This window comes from Chlamydotis macqueenii, chromosome 5 (assembly GCF_036417535.1).
Source record: "Chlamydotis macqueenii isolate bChlMac1 chromosome 5, bChlMac1.mat, whole genome shotgun sequence".
NCBI lineage: Eukaryota > Metazoa > Chordata > Aves > Otidiformes > Otididae > Chlamydotis > Chlamydotis macqueenii.
The window spans coordinates 35,277,906-35,298,882 of NC_141560.1; the positions used below are offsets into that span (position 1 = coordinate 35,277,906).

General features: G+C 34.2%; 1 protein-coding gene across 4 annotated transcripts in view; it reads right to left on the bottom strand.

The window, feature by feature from the left end:
- Nucleotides 1–20,977, bottom strand: part of FMN1 (formin 1) — a 178,999-nt gene that overhangs the window by 90,636 nt on the left and 67,386 nt on the right. For all 4 annotated transcript variants that reach the window (XM_086748668.1, XM_086748667.1, XM_086748670.1 and 1 more), the window contains one exon: nt 20,404–20,465. In XM_086748668.1, the coding sequence (XP_086604794.1) occupies nt 20,404–20,465 (62 nt within the window). The remainder of the gene's footprint in view (nt 1–20,403; nt 20,466–20,977) is intronic.

Consider the following 20,977-nt stretch of genomic DNA (forward strand, 5'->3'; position numbering starts at 1 on the left):
ACTACAAAACATTTGACAGAGAAAGATCTCCTTTAAATAACCCCATCCAATCCTGCTATTCCAGATGATTAAATCCCTAGTAGCTATTTTCTGTTACACCATGACACTATCAGGCAGCTGACTGGTGTTATCTTGTTTCTTTGCAAGCAATGACTCCTGAAAGAGCATTTTCCATGGCTCTTCCAGGATCTCTGTAAAAAGCGAAGCCAACATTTCAACAGAAGTAGCTAACGAGCCGTGATTTTCCCAAATCCCTGCAGGCACAGTGCAATTTACACTTAAAAAATTCCCACATAGTGCCTGGTCAGAAGTGGCAACACAGCACTGCCTACTTACCATTCCAACTTGAGTACTTGGTCAGTGTTAATAGTTTACAGCATTAACTAATATGGAGACAGGTCAGGCATGTGTAGCTCAGTACGGCAAATCCAGTAGTGTAACCTACCGTAGCTTTGTATCATACAAAGAAGCACGAATAGATACGCAAACAATGTAAGTTATTTCTTACAGAAGTATACGATCAGCCTACATTCTAATCAATTTGTTAAGATAAAGGCCAAAGTAAACAATCTGGAAATACTGAAATTACTCTGTCAAAGTTTGCTGTTGCTCAGCTTAATTATTAGTTCAGTTCAACCATCACAAGATTTTCTGCCATTTGAATTTCTCCAGAGCAATCACGTTTTCTTTTTAAACTTGACATACTGAACCATAAATGAGGTAATGAAGTAAGTCTGCCTTAGGGAATTGAGTTATTTTGTTTATCATAGTATTTTGTTGCTATTGGACATCAAAAACTCTCTGATAGAACAATTTACTTTGAACATTAAAGATTTCCCAGTAGTAAATCCAAGTAATCTTAAAAACACACTGTAAAACAAGCACAGCATTTAACAAAACTACTTATTACATTTAACTGAGCATGAAATCAACTGTGGTAGTATTATATACCTTTTCAACTACAGATCTTCAGTCTTTAATATAAAATTGGTGGTTTAAACTCAAAACTATATTTCTGGTGATAGTTTTATACTTTTTCTTCCTTTTTACTCTTTCACATTTTCAAAATTATTTTCTGTTAATAAAAATAATAAAATTAGCAACACAAATAAGAATTAAAGCTAAAATTACTACACACAAAAAAGAAAAGCAAGCTTAAGAAAAATGACATGTTGGGAATCTGTATTGAACATCTCATCAATGGAAAAGATCAGTCTTATCCAACTGACTGCAATATAAATGAGCAGTAATTAATAAAACATGTTTTTATTTTAATTACCTGACATCTCAAAACAAATCTTGTTCACCAAAATAAGATTAAGTAATATTGAAACCTTTTCAGTTTACGTAACTATGATAGTATTTTCAACACATTTTTCAATAATATGAATACTAACATGTACTCTTTTAATATACATACAGACAGACATAAATAATACATAGATATTCTTAAAAAAATGTTTGCTTCCTGGCAAATATTTCTTCAAAAGAGATGAAAAATTCTAAAATACTATAATGAATCAAATGGAGATCGAACAGCATCCAATTATTCCACACAGGTAGAATTCAGACATTCTCTTTCTGTTATGTACTATGACAAGTATGTATAAAGTCTATTAGATTTTCTTTATTATACCACAAAGGACTAGATACTTTATCAACATGTAGTATTAAATAACAAAGAAAACCAGTGTGTACTAAACTTAGGCATCTTTGACTCCTGAAATTAAATTAATAACTAATTTATTTTTTAAAAAATCACAATTTTCACTTATCTGTGGCTTAAAACTTTTTACATGGCACTGACTATTAGAATGAAATCTTAGAATTCAGGCTGCAGAATACTTACTATAATCACTAACCTCAATATATAAATCTCAAAGGAGCCTATGGACAACTCAAACTAAATCCAAATTAACTAAAATTAACTAAATTTCATTAATTGAATTAAACTAAGTTTAAACTAAAATAAATTTCAATGTAACCTTTTTGTCAATACAACCATTCATTATGCAAGATGATTTCTTGACTTTACAAATGGGTTGTTCAGAACTTGTGGGATTTGTATTCATTTAGAATCCTTCTTCAGATGCATTATATATCAAATTTATAGCTAGTAATTTTATTACATTATATTGTCAGGATTATGTAAATATCCACAATATCGATACATTGTAAACTGGAAAATAAAAAGAGTTTTTGGAATGGCTTTCTGATGTCTTACTGCCTTTTCTCCTTACACTCAGCACTCTGCTGTGTGACTCGTGACTTCTCTTTTGCAACTGCTAAGTGAGTTGACACAATACCAAAAAAAAAAAAAACCCCACAACAAAACCAACCAAACAAAAAACCAAAACAAGCAAAAAAAAAAGGCAAAAAAGGCAAGACCTTTAAAGGTCCCTTGCAACCCAAACTGTTCTGTTATTCTACAATGTATTCTCTGAAATAATGCCGACAGCTCAGCCTTGGTCCTGTAAGACTCAGGAACAGATGAAGCATATGTTCAAAGGAAGAAAAAGCCCCAAAATTGAATCAATGTACTGTACTTCCATTAACCATCATAGTCTCAGATGATAAAGCATGTAATTAATCACAAGGAAAATAACTAAATCCTCTCATTCCGAATGTAACCTACAGGGTCTCTAAACGTCTTTGAAGTGATGAGGTGGATTGCCACAGACAAATCTCAGTAACAATGTGACAGCTTTTCTCTGTGCTCTGATAGGCAACAGAAAGATAACAGTCTCATTTAATACCGTCAATATAGTCAATTGTAGTCTATATAGTCAATAAAATGCAATCAACTCAAGTATATCTGTTGTGTTACTGCTTTATGTAATGTGATTTTATAGGGACATAGAATTGTTCTGATACAAAAGGTTTCAGAGCATTTTGTATGCGAGTATGAGGAAACCACAAATCTCTACAGCAATCTACGCGCATAAATCAGCTGCTGGCTTGTTATTAGTCAAGACTTATTTGCACCATAAATGTTTAAAAAAATCCTGAGAAGTGCAACAGTAAGATGCAAAAAAAACATTCTCTAAAACACTGCTTAGAGCAAGCAATATGCACAACGTTTGCTTTGAAACTGGCAAGGTAATGCTTCACTGTTAATGCATAATAGTTATGCGCTAGTGTTTACAGAGCAATTCCACTCTGAAAAGTGACTGGGTAACACCGGCGTGTCTGTAACGAACAAAGTTGCTCTGTGTACATCAGAGATAGATCTCTTCTCTGACCCAGAAACACACACTTTTACCAGTTTTTACTCTAATTAGCCTGGAAAAACAACATAGCAGAGAGAAAGTGAGCTCAATTTTATTCCATTCTCTGCCTTTATACACTGACTGTGACATCTAATTAGTCACTTATGCCAAGCCATGAAAATGAAAAAATGGGAACAAAGAAGACATAAAGTATCTAAGGATATGGTTTCTACAAGTGGAAATGCCTGCATTGGCGGGGGAGTGGGGTGGGTGGGGCGTGAGGGAGGAAGATTTAAAAAAAAAAATTAAAGAAAAAAAGAAATAAGAAAAGAATTATTGAGTTGTCAATGAAAAATGTTTTTATAGACTTTACAGCTTTTTTTTTTCTTAATAATATTTTAGCCATCAAAGTACTGTGCATACAAAAGAGAGGAAGAACACATTTTTCACAGACAGCCTCTGACTTTTTGGTTTTGTTCATTCTAAGTAATTTCATCTTCAGTTTTTGGAAAAGCTCACACTTTTGATTCTTGTATTGTGTTGACAAAGAAAAAGAAGTTCTGTTTTGTTAAATCTCTGTCCTTGAAAAAACATACATTTGTTTTAAATTTTAACAACAATCAGAGATTTAGAAAAGGATTTCTCAATGAAAAGAAATAAAACCTGTGCCAATTTACATAAAAATCAAAATTCCTTTCTAACAAATACCTCAACAAATATAATCAGTTACATACGGTATATTACTATTTTCAAGGGTACGCAGTAAGGATTATGCTTACTTGTCACAGTAAAAAAAGCAAGATAAATGATTGACCATTCTCAAACATTCTCAGAGCTCTAAATATAAGCTATATATACAGAACCTAATTCTCTTTCTAATTTAAAAATATTAAATACATAATTTTATAGACGAAATGTAGCAAAAGTAGTTGGGAGGAAATTTGTATATAGAACATTGTTTTTCTATATATCTTTTATTATGCAGCTATTTAATCATTGGTATTTGGCTAGCTGAGAAAGAAATATAGCCTTATAGCCAGTAATTTTTGAGCACAAAATTATTGGTATAGCACTTAATTAAAACATACCAAGTTACACTGCAACATACAGAATTTTTAAAAAAATACGTGCATGATTACTTATATATAGGACTACAACTGGCTTAAAATTCACACAATATTTTATGTACTAACTCACTTCAAGGTTGATAATTTAAATATTTACTGTGCAAATATAGATCATGTTTGATATGTTATGAAATACAACTTCTGATTTAACAACATCTGCAATTACTTGTAATGATTAATCTGTAATTCTTTGAACAACTGCCATTTTTACAAGAATGTATAAGGAAGAGGTCCTCATCTCAGGCTACTACACTAAAACTCATAAATAGACACCAAGCATGTAGCTATCTGATTACACATTAAAAATATTAGATATTTTTCTTCCAACAACTAAACTGTACAATTATTCAACATTGTCATTAAACTGTATTTTGACATGCCAAATATCATTAAACATCAAAAAAACAAAGCAGATCTCTAATAGCTTAACTATTTAAAACAGAATAGTAAAAATCTCTATTTATGAAAAGGAAACCTAGATGATCAAGTTGTATATCCTATATTAAGAATTTTAATAATTAAATATTTGAATTTATTGGTTACATATTTAGAACGGCTCAGAATGCATCTTCCATAATAACTTCCTCACTTACTTAGTATTTTATAGCCACACTTAACAGATGGATTCCTATATTTTAAAAATGCACATTCATATAACAAGTGAAGTTGTTAAAAGCTGTATTTCATTATAAAATGCATATTACTGTGAGCTTAAGAAAGTTGTTACAGAAAGTGTAACAAAAGACTTAAAGTTTGATGCAGCTAACATGTCCAGCCTTTATAAGACTTGTATTTATACCATCTGAAGGTTTGACTAATGTAAAAAAGGATTGTCAGTATAACAGTACAAGTAGTGTGAATTATCTAGCAGAAAAAACAAAGTAATGCCATCAATCTGGAATTTGAAACCACACATTAATTTCTCCTTCCTATGCCACCAATCCAGACGGAAAACCTTGTATTTCTAGACTGGCATAAAGGGAGGAAGATGGTAAAGAAGTTTTACTACTTCTTCCCTCTCTCAGCTTTTTGATTCTACTGAAATAATATGATACACTTCATTTCATCTTTTTCCCTGTCCATCTAAACAAGATCAACTTCAAAAAAACCAAACAGGTAAATTAACAATTGAATAAATGTATGAGAAAGTAATACACTCGATTCAAGTAGGCATTTAAAGGCAACCAAATGAAAAATTATTTTTTAGAAATGCACTGTTTTGTACTCCGTCTGCTGTTATTTCTGGTATTCTCTTATTCTTTGTTAGAAAAACTTCAAAACCAGCAAACTGCACTCCTCAGAATACAGAAAAATCAATGAGAAAGTAAAGGTATTAACATAATAAAATCTACTCTCTCTATGGCAAAAACATTCAAATCGAGTATGGTATTTTTATAGTGAGTATTTAAATTAACATATTCTTACATTTTCTTGTATGTTTATGTGTTTCTAATATCCTTTCAATTCATTGTTCCAGTTTCAGTCAAAACTATTCTTGATGTAGCCAGTAACATGTTCTTCATGCAACTTCAGAATTAGTTTGTATTTGTAACACATTTTGAATACTTCTTTTCTATAGACTCAGTACTGCATACAAAATTAAGAAACATTTATTAACATCTTCAGCTACTCTTCACTCTCTTCCCTCTGTGTAGTAGGTCCATTGTACTACCCCTTTGCTTTGTTCCTTGAACTCATTTCCTAGCACTTCCCAGGGTTGGTTTTCTCTTCCTCTTTCCTATTTCATCCTCTGTGCATATTCAACTGTATACTACATGGGAAACGTGCCACTGCAATGACTATATTCATTATAGGCTTGCTGTCACACTTCACTTCTATTATATTAGTATAAAATGATTCATCTTCTCCTAAATCAAATTCAATTTTTTAGCAATTTGATTCTTCATATATGCTTTCTGTCTTCTCTTCCTCCTCTTCACCATTTTCCAGGACCCAGAATCAGTAATAGCCAGGCTACCAACCTTCCAATTGCAAAGCTTGTGTGCCTGACTCCAGCAAGAAGCGTCTTTCAAAAGATTTGCAAACTTTTGGACAGTGCATTTGTACATATTGAGTCTAAAGGCTCTATAAAGACAATACATAAGAAATAGCTGGGTTTAAAAACAAAACAAACAGAAAAACATGGGCCATAAATTTAAAAAAATAAATCCACTACTGGAACTTATTAAGTAAGTCTGCTGACAATGGAATATAGTGGGAGCAGGAATCGAATCAGCTCATTCTTTCACACTAGTGCTAAGCCTTCAGTGACCATGTAACTACAGCTAACAATCACACCTCCATTTTTGTCACTATAGGAAGAGTACGAATCGCCATGCAAAGCAGATCTATGACACAAGGACTCTGTAGCTGTTTTTTGACCAGGACTACGCATTTCAAGGGACTATTCTGTACAAGACACAAACCACCCCTTGCATTATGGACTGCACACAGTCCGATATTCTTCTACGTTTCAGCATTTCCTCTTCCAGCTGTGGACCTTCAGTTCTCTCATTATGTTCTGTCCTCTTCTCCATGCACAGAGTGATTTCCAGGTTGCCTTAAAGTTTGTTTTCCTCATCTCGATTTCCTTGTGTCTTCTCTGTAAATGTTTCTGTAAAATTACACTCATCCAGGTTTTGTTTCCTGCGCATATACATATCCCCTGTCAGTTCTTTCCCTGTTAACAACTACCATACAACCATTTTAGATTACACAAATTAAGTCACTTGGAGAATTTTGTAATACAACACATAGTTCACAACAACACATCCCTACTTCTTGCTTTTCTACAGCTGTCCTATTTACATGTAACTTTACTCAGAAGAACCCTCCTAAGAGTAAATGCCTCCCCCTCTCTGTAACTTCTAATCAAACACCCAAACTCTTGATGTGTCCTTGAAACTTCTTGGTAACAGATACTATGAACTCCAATACATGGAAAAACATCTCTGATAACGTTCACTGTACTCCAAAGCATACTCCACATTTACAGACCTATTATGTCAACTTTAGCACCTGATAAGTGATGTACACTACTGCGGCGTCACTGAGCCCACAGAGAAATCTCATTGGAATCTAAATCATTCTTGAGTCTGATACATACACCAAGCAGAAAATTATTAATGCCTTGGAGTCACTAACTTCTTGCCACAGGCACATTTGCTAAGCAATGTCGTCCCTTGACATAAGTGATAGCACTTCTACAGACCTAGACTAAATATTACTTAATAAAGCCAACTGTTAACAACATGAGCTTCAAGGCACAAATTTCAAGTTATTAATAAATAAATATTAACAGTAGATAATTTAGCATTTTGTGCTGATTTTATATGTTTGGTAGGTAACTTCGAAAATTCCCACTAATAGCTTCTGTTCATTTGAATGAATGCTTTAAAAAAAAAGAATAAAACAACAAAACTATTCAACTGACAAAAACCAATATAAGACTGCATGTATCTCAGGTAGCAGTGAGAAGGGAGTATCACATCCACCAGAATTTTGCAAGCGGGTAGTGTCCAGCAGCTACAAGAGGCCGTGCAATATCCAATATGCGCCATGCCATGCAGAAGGGGAGTGATCCTTGCAGAAAGTGACCGTGTATCGGCTCTTCCTAAATGTAAGCTAGCTTATGCTAGGAAAAATAAATCTTACACAGTTTGTAAAAAGGGGTAGCCAGCTAAATTGAGAGCTACCTGTAAATTTCAAGGAAATTTGATGGACAATTTCATTGGTAAAACCTCTCTATATTGTTAAACTCTGTTAAAAATTTAAATTCTTCAGAACGGAATGAGCAATTCGGCATGCAACACATAAGTACATGCAAGTGATATGTTGCATACAACTTCTCTGAGGCCAGGCTGATTAAAGAATGAAACTATATGTTAAAAATCCATTTCAAATTTTTGTTAAACTAGGACCACGAACAATTAACATGCAGAATCCAAACACGATAACACAGCCTTTCCTATCACAAACACTGCAGTTACTTCCCTGTTCTGTTTCTCCCTTGCAGCTGCTACCTTAGTCTTAGGACAGCCTAGGTTACGATGTCTGTACAGATATAAAAATACTAACACCTATGCCTTGTGGTGGTGCTTGAAAGATTATAGCCAAGGAGAAAAAAGAAATTATTGCCATTCAAATATTTTAAAATACAATACATAAAACTACAGACCACTATTTTAAATTCTATTTCAGTTAATCACTTGTTTTGATGACAATTTACTTTAAGGAAGTTACAGTATTTCTCATTTGCCAGGAAAATTATATAAATCATTACTTTTACGGATATCTATAATCGCATGTAAAATGTGAAAACAATGCAAAAAATGGCTTGAAACAAGTTGAAGATGAAGTTTCAGTGACAAAAAACTACAGAGGCAGTATGGATCCAATAAGAAAACGGATTGTAGTAGAGAGCAAATTGTCTCTGATCTTGGGAGAATGTTTTTGGACACCTAACAACTTTTTTATTACTGTGGCTGATTAAAATGAAAAGCCTTACTACTAAAATGTTCTTTTTGATGAGTTTTTTTTTGCCATGAACTATAGACCTTGCAGTCCAGTGGGATACAAATCCTTTGATCCTGTGCAGTCACATAAATTCAAAGTCGTAAAACAACATTGAATTTGATTTTATTAGTGTGGCTGATGTTGCCAGAATTGTAATGCAGCCTTGTTTTTCTTCTCTTTTCTTCCTTTTCTTTTGGGGAGGGGGTGGAGAGGAAAGGAGAGTTTACTGTCAACATTGCTTCACAGTGTAAAGAACTAATTTCTTTGGCAACCAGATGCCAAGATTAAGCCATTATAACAAAGTTTTGTAACAACCTAGGAAAGTAATGACATATATCACATTCTGCTAAAAAGCAACCAACGATTTGGTCAAAGCAAAAGTTGAAGCAAAAAGCAGTGTAAATACAGCAGATGGAAAACAGTAAGCAAAGATAAAGTTATCTATCTAGAGAAGGATAATGAGCAACAACGAGTACTACCTTGCAATAGGAAATATTCAGCCAAACAGCGCTGTGAGTTTGCTACGCGAGCAAAACGAAGTAACTCTACGCTTTTAGAAATTGAAGATTTGCATTCTGTATGAACATATTTGTTATCTAAAAATTCTAAGAATACCTATACTGAGGAAATGACTAGCCTCTCCACCAATATAGAGAGAGTTCACACGTGCAATGAAAACAACCAAAAGATTTTGAGGTGTAGCAAGCCATTCACTTCCTAGCTATGGAGGGAAAAAAAACTTCCTGGCCTTTTTGACATCAGATATCAAAATTACAACAGCAGTTCAATTTTACTTTAAGAAACATAGTCACTAAAAGAGTAATTCTCTGATGCTTACAATTATCACATTCCTCATGTTATAAAGAGAGACCTCAACACGTCAAAACCATTGGATTGCTTGGTGAAACAATCATTCCTTCAACATACTATACTACAAAAAATACCATCTCCTTCTCTAAGGAGGAGGCAAAGCAAAGCTTTGTCTCTAAGCAAAGGACATGAAGGCAGAGGTTAATCTCACATTCGGAAAACAATAGTTTTCATTAAGTTACACACTTTCTATGGAAGAACCAAAAAAATCTATTCCTTTCCTCACAAATTCATTATAGAAAAGATATTTTCATATTGACAATACTTGCCTCAATTACAACAATTAAAGAGAAAATTCAAACTGCAGATATTCTTGTCAAAGCAAAGTATATGAGGGGATCCTACACACACAAGGTTATCTTTCACAACTTCTATCATAGTTTAACTAGGAAGCTTCCAATTCTGTAGATACTATCGTAAACTTTAGTGGTAAAAACAGAAGATAGTCTTTAAATATTCACCCATCAGATAACATTTAGAAGAAAACCCAATGCCGTGTTTATAACTAGTCTCCTTTTAAACCCTGTAGAGACGTTGATGCTACACTTATCAGATAAAGGTATCAGCATACTTATCGAAGTTACAACTTACGAACTCCAGAGATTCTACCCGGATAAACAGAATTGTAACATCAATTAGGGAAATGACTCTGTAACTGTTTAAACAACATACCTACTTTAAACTTATGTATACTACATACTAATTACGCATCGTCACATTATTATAGATGTTCTCATTATAGAATTAAAAGAAAATATTTCACATACAAAAATGGGTTAAAAAACCAACCTTGGTCATATAGTTAAAAGGGAAAACTACAAGTGTGGTTCCCACAGCCACCTTAATTTTCTCCCTCTCCATCAATCTCTCCAGGTAGCACAGCTACACAGAAATTTTCTTCTTCGACAGAACCAGTATCTCATTCAGTGAACATGGTGGGAGTTATTCCAGACAACAATTAAAAGCTCTATTATGAAAAAGCTGCAAGCTTTTAAGACCTCTGCACTGTGTGTGCTGAAGCTGAAAGGTATATAATGAACAAAGCACGGAACCTCAGGAAGAGACACAGCAGTATTACAGTAAAGGCATGATAATGCTGACCTGAGAAAGCAGATTCTATACTTGCTCAGAATACAAAGTTGCTGCAAGATGAGTCAAAAGCCATTTTAGTCAGTGTTTCTCAAGTGGTAACCAATGATAAACTTTATGTTCTAAGAAACTGTCTTGAGATTGTTGGATTAAATGTATAGTTGCAAAGTAAGTTAAAAATTAAATGTGATATGAACATACGAGCAAATGTAAGCAGCCCAATAAATTTGTTATATGTTAGGTCTCTGTACATGAAATATGAATAATAATAATACATGCCTGTCTAAATACATATTTTAAAATCCAATTTATACATTGAATATAAGACTTGTGGCACTGGAAAATCCATATATTCAGATCACATTTTGATTAATAAACAAGGGAAGGTGTTACTCACTGACCATCAAAAATAAAATCAAATACTAATAAATTGCATTCATTCCAGCATATGTATTCCAGGGGAAATTGTCCACTTATAAGTAAAACCTGTATCATGATGCCCAGATCCAAGTCTCTGCAATCTATCTCCTACAGTTTTCTGTCTTAACTTCCAGACTAATTTTTCCCCCTCCAGCTTGCCAGTCTTGTCCTAGTACTCTACTCATCATTTTCTACCTAAAGCTCCACCTCTCATATCTCCGTACATCTTTCCAGCTCTTGTAGTCTGCTTCCAGTGCCTTTTCTTTCACATTATCTCATCATCAAAAAGGAGGTCAAGAGACAGGCACCGAGCTTTCTGTTTCAAAGCAACCTTGGAAGGGTGATCCTCACCTAAGCAAGAGTAACTTGTGGCACCCATTCATCAGTGGAACTTAGTTTTGCCCCGGGATTATCTTATAACAACTTTGGTGGCTGTGGCACCTTTGGTTGCTTTGTGGAAATTGCACATTAAAAATCTAGTCAGCACCAGCAGATGCAGTAGGCACAATGAGCACTAGATTAGTGCTTTAGCAAAGTCAGAAGCTGCTGAAGTCTTTACTGAACATAAGAAAAAATAGTGCTGTTTCAAAAGTTTTAACTTCCAATTTAATATAGATTTTCCATCTATCAGTGAAATGTTCTTTCTTGTCAAATTTGTCCTTGTTCTAAAACCAGGAATATTAGAGTCGAATTTTTAAACTACAGAAAATTACATATTTTGTTCTGATAAATGGCTTCAAGCAAACATATAGTGTAGTAAATTTCAAAAGGAGATAATTTTGGCAAGGAGGCATGGGGTAGATGTTTTCAAAATCAAAATGGTATGATAACATTGACACTGCTTAATTTTTAGTGGCTTTTAAACTCCCATGATCACATTTCATTTCTCTTGTAGACAACTGGTTCCTCTGTTACAGAGGTCTTCCAAATCTGTCAAAATAAAGTATCACCATGTTCACAGCATGTGTTCTACTTTTTTCTCCTGAGTGCATAACATATTTACTCAAGGTGACGGGATAAATTAACTTTCATAAACTGTGATAAATACAGGGTTTTCTAATGAATTTTTTTCAGAGAGTTTCCTTTTAGTCCTAATCAAACAGAGTGTTTTGTAGTGTGTCTAAACTTGAGCAGGAGCTCAGTCTTGCTGCAGTTTTAGGGCTATAAATTATCTTGTTGATCTCTATGCATATTTTAACTATATAATACCATGCCTGTGTCCCTGTGCTGAAACAAAGTTAAAGAGATTTTCACTGTATTCAATATACAGAATATAGTCTGTGGTAACTTCTTAAATAAACAGGAGAATCCTTGGATCAAGATGTGGAATTAACAGCATTCTGCAGCTGACATGAAGTCCAAACAATCCAAGTTCTTACAGTGAAATTGTATTGATGAAAATAATAGAGGGGTAATATAAGATATGGCAAGTAACAGTGAAAAAACCCAACACAACAAAAGAGAAGTCTTCCTGAATATTCAAGCCATCTGATAGGAAAACAATCACAATTGTGATGTAAACATGTGACTAAAGGAAAATAAGGATGAAAAGCATCCATTGCATCAAAAATAAGGAAAATAGGAAGTCAATGAAGGAGAAGAAGGGGGAGAATTTTGCTTAATGTAAGTATCAGAGCACAGCAGAAATACTTAAAACTTCATCAAGAATTTGATTATAGAGTATGACATGAATATAGGCAGTATAATGTGCAATTTTTTAAAACATAATTAAGCACTGAACTGGGGAATAACTTCATACACCATGAAGAAGCATTCCAAGCTTCCTTTCCGAATAAAGATGCAATTGTCAACAAGTGGTTCCAAAGAGGTTAAAGTGCTTCTTGCTAGCTCTTTGTGTGCTTGAATGCACCCTGTAAAAAGTTATTCCTTTATTGCTCTTGTCCTTTGCTATCACTCTCCAGTCTGCTAATCTACCTTCTCTAGCACTGCCGCAATTTTTCTATTTCAGGAAATATACTTTAAAGATAATCTTGCTCCCATTGTCCGGGAACCTTAGGAGAACTGAAATTGATATTTTACTACAATTTCATAGGCTTTCAGTCTCTTCTTTCTTGTATTTTTAATGCTTTTCTCAATCTTTATATTTTCACTGTCTTGCACTGCAGAGAGGCTCCAAAATAAACTGGGAGAACTCCTTTATGAGGACAAAGTAGCCAAGAAGCAGATTCATAAAGACAGACAGTACACACACAGTGGTGAAACTATGTATTTAGCAGCTAAACACAAAAGACTGAAACACTTCAGTTAGTTAGGCAAGAGCAGTATCAATAATTAACCACAAGCTGGGAGACCTTCATCAGTAACACCACATGGAAATGCTGAAAAAGCCTGAACAGCTCATTAGGAAAGACTGACTAATAAACCCTCACTGACCTTGGCTGCTCCTTTGAGCTACAACTCCACTTCACCACATTGAAGCACACACGATGAGATTTTCTTCTATTTGTGCATGCTGGGACATGAAAATCCAGTGAAGAACACACAAAGCAGCTAGCCACCTTACGGACCCATTTCATCTTGTAAAGGTTAAAACCAACAATCTCAGCATCCTGAAGCAAAATTTTATTACCAAAAGTCAGCACATTATGCACTTCCTCAATGTTGTTTTGTTAAGTACTGTGGCATAACAAAACTTTCAATGCTATTCATCATTGCCCCCCATATTTTAACATTAAATTTCAAAATGTAGTGACTTCTGACAAATTGTGAAGTCCTCATCCTATGCAAGGATTAACATATGCACAAACAAAACTGAGGGGGATGGGGGGAATTAAAAAATTATTTTTTTTCCAGAAAGGAATGATAAAAGATTTCTACCTAACAGCATCCAGGTCAGAAATTTTTCAATTGACGCTAAGTCAATTGAAACAATATGCTATGTATGTAGATAGCATACTACAAAAATTCCACTTTTTTTTTTGTCATATGCTATCTACAAAAGAGAAGATTTGGACCAATTCAAATATTTTAAAATGTTTTGATTTGGTGTTAAAGGATCTAATTTCTGATGTTCTTTCTGAAGCTGAAATGAAATTTCACTTTTACATATAAGTGAAAGGCATTTTAAATGGTCAAAATAAAAGTGAAATCACACACTTCTATAAAATTACTTTTTTCATGAGCATTCTGGCATATAATAGCTTTCAACACTATTCACGATTGCCTCCCACAGTCAAATTACAAATTTCAAAATGTATCAGGGAGAAGCAACACCTTTTGTTATACTCATGTTATAATTAAAGAGTAATGGAAGCATTCACAAATGGAAGCACATTGACTATGAGAGAAAATGAATGTGAAAGTGAAAAGACAAAGGGCCAGGGAAGGATTTGTGAAGCATAAGACACATAAAAACAGGTTTATAAAAGAATGAAAAGATTGTCACATAGGTAAAGCTTTATTACCTCACTCAGTAACTGAGAAGATATTTTTATGCCTTTGTGGTCTCAGCACAAAATAGAAATTAATCATTTTGAAATTATCAGACAATTTTGACTGGTGCTATAACTTTCCCTTTCACATTCATTTTACCAACTATCTTACCATTCACTATTTCTTAAGTTTAAATAATATGTTAATAATGGTGTTAGATGCAACTATAAGTATTTCTTTCTAAAATTTGCAATGAGATACTCTGAGAGATGTAGAAATACTATTTTATTATATAATATTTATTGTATAATTTACAAGCTAGCTGTAGTTCATATTTTATTGTTATCAACTATCTATGATTATTTCTTATAGAGTATACAATATAATGTAAATCATATAATATATGGTATTATTATTATTAAAACCTGTGATTAATGGCTAAAGATGCAATTATTCTCAGCTTGCGAACATGTAGTGAGTTGGTGGCAGCCTAATAACCTCTATCAGAGAGAAAGATCCATGCCTAGGGTAGAGAGTTATAAGACAGCTTAGAACTTTGATGCAATCCTCCAAAAGCAGTATTCAACATCCATGGAACCGAAGATGAAGGGGTATTTGGTAGCTTTGTGCTAAAGGGAAGAAAGATAAACTAGGGGGAAAAAAACTAACTTTTAAACTCATTTTATCAAATGAACTTACAGAAAAAAAAAAGAAAAGTATGCTGCACCCTTGTGCAGCTACGTGTTGGATTAACTATTAAGTACTGCAACCAGAACATTGCCTTCAAGTTAATTCCTTCCTTTCAGAAGTCAGCAGCCCATTTACAATATTTTGATTGCCGTCTACTTAATTGGTTATTAGATACTGTAGATTTGGTTGTGTAGGGAAAAATACTATCAAGGTGATGACAGCTACTACTTATCCATTGAGCAACTTTGATTCTAGTTCCATAACGTGCACGCTAATTTCTGACCTAAAACTAAGACTGTGCCAGCTCCATAAATAGCGGGCTGGGTGTTCCCACCACAGATGCTCTCACAGGTTAGAAGGAGATATGCAGTCCTCACACAGCGAGAGAAGCTGGGACGTGCTCTGGGAATTTATTCTGGCAGTCTTAACTGCCATCTAGCGGCAGGAGAAGGAAAAGTGAAAAAATAAACAGTTGTCGTAGAAGAACAGAAATAGTTTGATGTCTTAAAAACATATTGTGCAATTTTTTTTTCTAAATAGTAAGTGAAAAATTCAAGAAATGCTTTGAATATAGCAACTAGTAAATGCAGTCAAAGGTAAATGGGTAAAAACTAAGTATTTATCTCCACTATATCACCCTTTCTAAAGATTATCTTCATGTGGATGATTCAGTAGAGTTACGTACATTAATGGACCCATTAAGAGATGTCATGAGTTATTCTGATGGTTATTTATTACGATACGGCACAGATTCCTCAATAATTGTTTTGGTGTAACAAATGTTGTAATCATAATTTAATTAATATGCACACTACATGACTAGTATTGATTTCACGTGATAACAAAAAATGGAGCAAAACTTCAAGTTTCTGTGTTACCATAAAGATGGCAAGATAAAATAAATACATCACTGGCACTCATCCATGGATTGTGTTGCATCCTTTAAGACTGCTACATTCGCTGCAACTTCAACTGTCTACAGAATCAGCACCGACCCTTTCAAACTGGCGGCTTGGGTAAAGCTCTGATTGTACTCTGAGTATTCCATAAAAAGTTTATAGCAAAGGAACACAGCAACGACAAATCTTAAAAAATAAAAACCCATTACAAACTCCATTCACATAGCCAAGGATAAAAATAAGTTCCAAAAGAAACAGCACAGAAGTATAGGACACTTTCTATTGCTGAAGAGTAAACAGATCTCTCGCTTATAAGCCACTATATACAGGTTTCAAGGGACAGATTCTCCATAACTTTGCTTCCATTCACCTTCAGCGGACAGTTTAATAATTTTTTGAGAACTTTCCCCTACACATACCTTCCAGGGCTCCTTAAGATTTTTCTAGGCATTTTAGGAATAACAAAGAATAAAGAGTCTCACTCCTAATATTTTCTAGAGAAGGCATGATGATCAACCTTCTTCATAAACACAAGATATCGGTTTGGATCAGGTTGCAAAAGAGCTGGTTCAGAGAAATCTCTGTTTGTAGGTACCTTCAGTGCATAGTACAAAACCACATTTACCTCAAGCATTTCCAACAGCTGGGATATCTACCACCATATTTTTCTATTATATCCTTAAAGAATAAAATGCAACAAGTTATTACATTAAATTATGACACAATTTTACCTCCCTGTATGTTCCCATATTAAATTTTATAATGTAAAGGTCTATCTGTATAGCAGTATGTAGTAATTCATATTTTTGTTGATCTTAAAATGTATCTTTCCCTTCCTTCATAGAATGAGAAGTTGCAAGAAAGAGAGCATACAGACAATGTCTGGCCTTCTCTCTAATGCATTCCATTTTTACCAGTGCAAACGCTGGTAGCATAAAGAATATACAAAAATAATGTCCCTTTGCTGTTATATTTAAATATTACAGACTGAAGCAATTTCAGGGAAAAGTAATAATCTTTAAATGAATCACAAAACCCAGGAAAAATTCATTTGAAAATAAAGACAAAATAATAAAGGCTAACAACAGAGATGTAAAGAAAAAAAATTGTTCTTTAAAACGTTTGAACACCAGGAACACAGGCAAAAGAACCTCTTAAAGTAGACAGGCTATAAAAAAAGAAGAAAAAAGTTTGCAATTATACCCTTTCATTTAGAAAACTACTGAAACTTAGAAGCAGAACTAACAATTTATGATTTATCAAAGCAGCAGGACCATATAGCAGCATCTGACTCTCAGATTTCACCTTTTATAAAAATTAACGTCCTGCAGTAAGCTTTGACATTCCCTTCACAAAAATGAATAACTTAGTGTTGACCTTCTTTGGCCACAGGACATACTAAAAGCTAGCAACTCAATATTTTCAGCCTAAGTGGTTTTTAGATTATTAGTCTGGCACTATATAGCAATTTTCACATGGCATTCTACAATTTCCAGAAAAATAAACAGCTCCAAAACAATTGGACAAAAAAAAGGATGCATCTATGATGGGCCACATTCTAGTACAAGGAACTCATTGTCAAGGACATCCAGAAAAACAACAGGAACACTACTCAGCAGTCAGAAGTCACGGAAGCACGTGATACTGTAATTTATTCATCAGGACTATATGTTATAACCTGCGTGCAGACTCTGTTTCGGGAAACTCTTAAAACACTAATTGCTGGAAATGGTATACCAGGGCAACATTTCTCAGTAATTTAGTCACTATGCTTCCCGCCCCCCCCGAACCTGATGTCTTATACCAGGCTGGGCTGAGGTCCAAAAATCAAGCAGCACACTGTTAAGGAAGGGGCATGGAGGCAGTGTTAGTAGAAGCAACAAGGAAGAGACAATGAAGACACTTAGACTCACCAAAAAAAAAAACCAAAACAAAGAGCTGCATACAGGAAGAAGGCACTACCCTTACACTCTGTATTTCTTATACGTGCTTTCTAAGCACCCGCTGCTGGAAACAGGATACTTGCTTCAACTGGCCTTTCGTATAGGAAGATTTTATGTCTTTCAATATTGTAAAATGAAAAATCACATTACATCTCAGATATCATCGGTCTTACAAATGGAACTCTGTGCAAGGGCTCCAGTAATTTAAGAGTAACTCAAAAATGGAAATCCAAAAATCTTGTTTGAATTATGTTTTGCATACAATAAACAAAAGTATTATTTTTCTGAATCAATTATTTTTCTGATCATCATGATTTAGACCTTACACTTCACTGCTGCTACCTAAAAGGCCTCCAAATCATTCATATCACCTTTTCTGGTTTGCCTTTGTAACTACATAGTGTAAGATAGAACAGTAGCAAACATGAAAATAATCGCCAAATGCACGCAATATAAGAAAACATGATCTGTAGGACACTGCTGCTAAGAGTGCGTAAGTCTTCTACTAATCATGGACAGCAAATATTTGCATTTTATCTCATTTCTAATTATATTTACATATTCATAATTTTCTGTATGATTATATTATCCTGAAAGTAACATCACAATTCCACTTTTCTGGAAACAACTCACTCACAATTTCCTTACTACTAAATTAGATAACATAAACAAAATTAATCATAAAGACATGATGATATTTGAGGAAAACTCAAATTATCCAGATAAAAAATAATAACCTGATTTAAAAGAGAATGCTTATATCATCCAAAGCTACGAGCAGTAAATAAATTAATCTAGTTCTCCTCCAGTGCCTTTCAAATGTACTCTTCTGGAAAATAAAATGTGCAAGACAAACATTCTTTTAACAAATGATGAAACTGGAGAGATGTGCGCTTTTTCACGGATGCATGCCAGTACTTGTCTCCCCTCGCCTCTACTGTTTCCAGGGTTGCCAGAGATGCACACACACATTTTTCTCTCTCACTGAGACTATGTATTCTCTGAAACACCCTCTCAAAATGAGTAAATCCCCATAGCATGCATCTACTATTCTTCTATGGTAGAGTTATGCTATTATTTGTGTGAGTTATTATTAATAATATTTATTGTACACTACTGCTGTATTCTAAGAGATGCTGCACACACCAGAGACTTTGCCTGTCATCTCATCTCCACAAGACCTCACTGAGCTTTCTCAGCTCCACAGGTTTTATGTCCATTATGCCCTGGCCTTTGTGCAAACCCAAAGACAAAAATAGTCTGTGTACTACAAATACTGTACTTGTACCAATCTGATGATTACTACACGTGATCTGCCTAATGACATGGTCAATGTATCAAAATTCCCTGCTCCTTGCAGGGGGGTTGGACTAGATGACCTTTAAATGGTCCCTTCCAACCCAAACCATTCTATGAATCTATGAATATACTCGATTATCAGACTCCCTGTGTTAGCAAATTTGTCTTTTTCCATTCTATTTGATGACAAAAACATAGAATGTTTTGTACTTGATGACTTGTATACTGTGGATTTAGCATATGGACTTGATTTTTAAGCACAGTGCAGCTGCGCTTAAGAATACCTTACAATTGGTGAGAAAAGGAACATGCTGTTAATTTTTCTTTAAACTAGGACCGCTCAACAAATTCACCTTGCTATTTAAGTTCCTATTTTTATGAAAAAAAACCCTACTTCCTCACAACATTTTACTTTGCTTAGTGTAGTCAATCATGCCAAAGGAAAGTGAGTTCTAACATTAAACTTTGTTATTTCTGATTTGACAATTAGACAGTTGGTCAAGTTTACACTTACAAAACCAGACATCAATAAAGAGTATTCAATACAAAATTTCAGATAAAAATGGCTTATTTTTCAGTCTAAAATTACAGAAAACTGCTTCGACAGAAGGATGTTTCATTGAGAAACAGTGAGTAGTTAAATGCCAGTGCCTTTATATAACAAGTAAACGTAAAAGTACTGCACTGCTGAGTTACAGGGAAGAATTTAAGAGTACAACACTAAGCAAAACTACAAAGGGGAAACATGTAAAACTGCTTTTTGCCATCATGTACGAGTGCATGTATGGATTTTAACCAGATTAATTTTAACTGAGTTGGCAGTCAACTGAAAACAACTTTTAGAAAGAAACAAATTCTTGACATTTGGTGGAAAGTATATGTTTGCACTACAAAAATCTGTAAAATGCACTAGTCAGGCAAAGAAAAGAAAATAATTATAGAACTATACCTTTAATGTTTCAATTTCTTCTTTGTGTTCCCTCTTTAAATGCAAAATGGCAGCTTGGTATTCTGTAAAAATAAAAAAAAAGTAAATTCCATTAGAGTCAGGAAACAACATGCCATCTTCAGTATAATATATTTCATACAACACTACCAGGTCCAGAATGCAGATGTAGGCTCTCAAATAAAAGACCTTTAACAATGCTGATGGAAAAGAAAAATCTGAACGCAGTAATTAGCCTTATTTTCTAACATCACACAACTAGATTTTCCACGGTGTTTCTGAGAGCAGAGGATAAGCAAAGAAGTCTTCCATGCTGAGAGGGGAAAATGGGGGGAAGATACATCGGACTGAAATAACAGGAGGAAACTTTGGTTTTGCTGTAGCTTTGCAGATAAATGTGGAGCAGACTCAATATTATGACTTATACACAAATGCACACAAACACACACACCCCGAATTCTAAAAAAACCCATGCATTAAATACAATCATTTAAACTGAACTGTAAACATACAATCACTATACATAGGCAAATTGGATAAAAGAGTAATCACAAATACAAACAAAGACCTGGAGAAG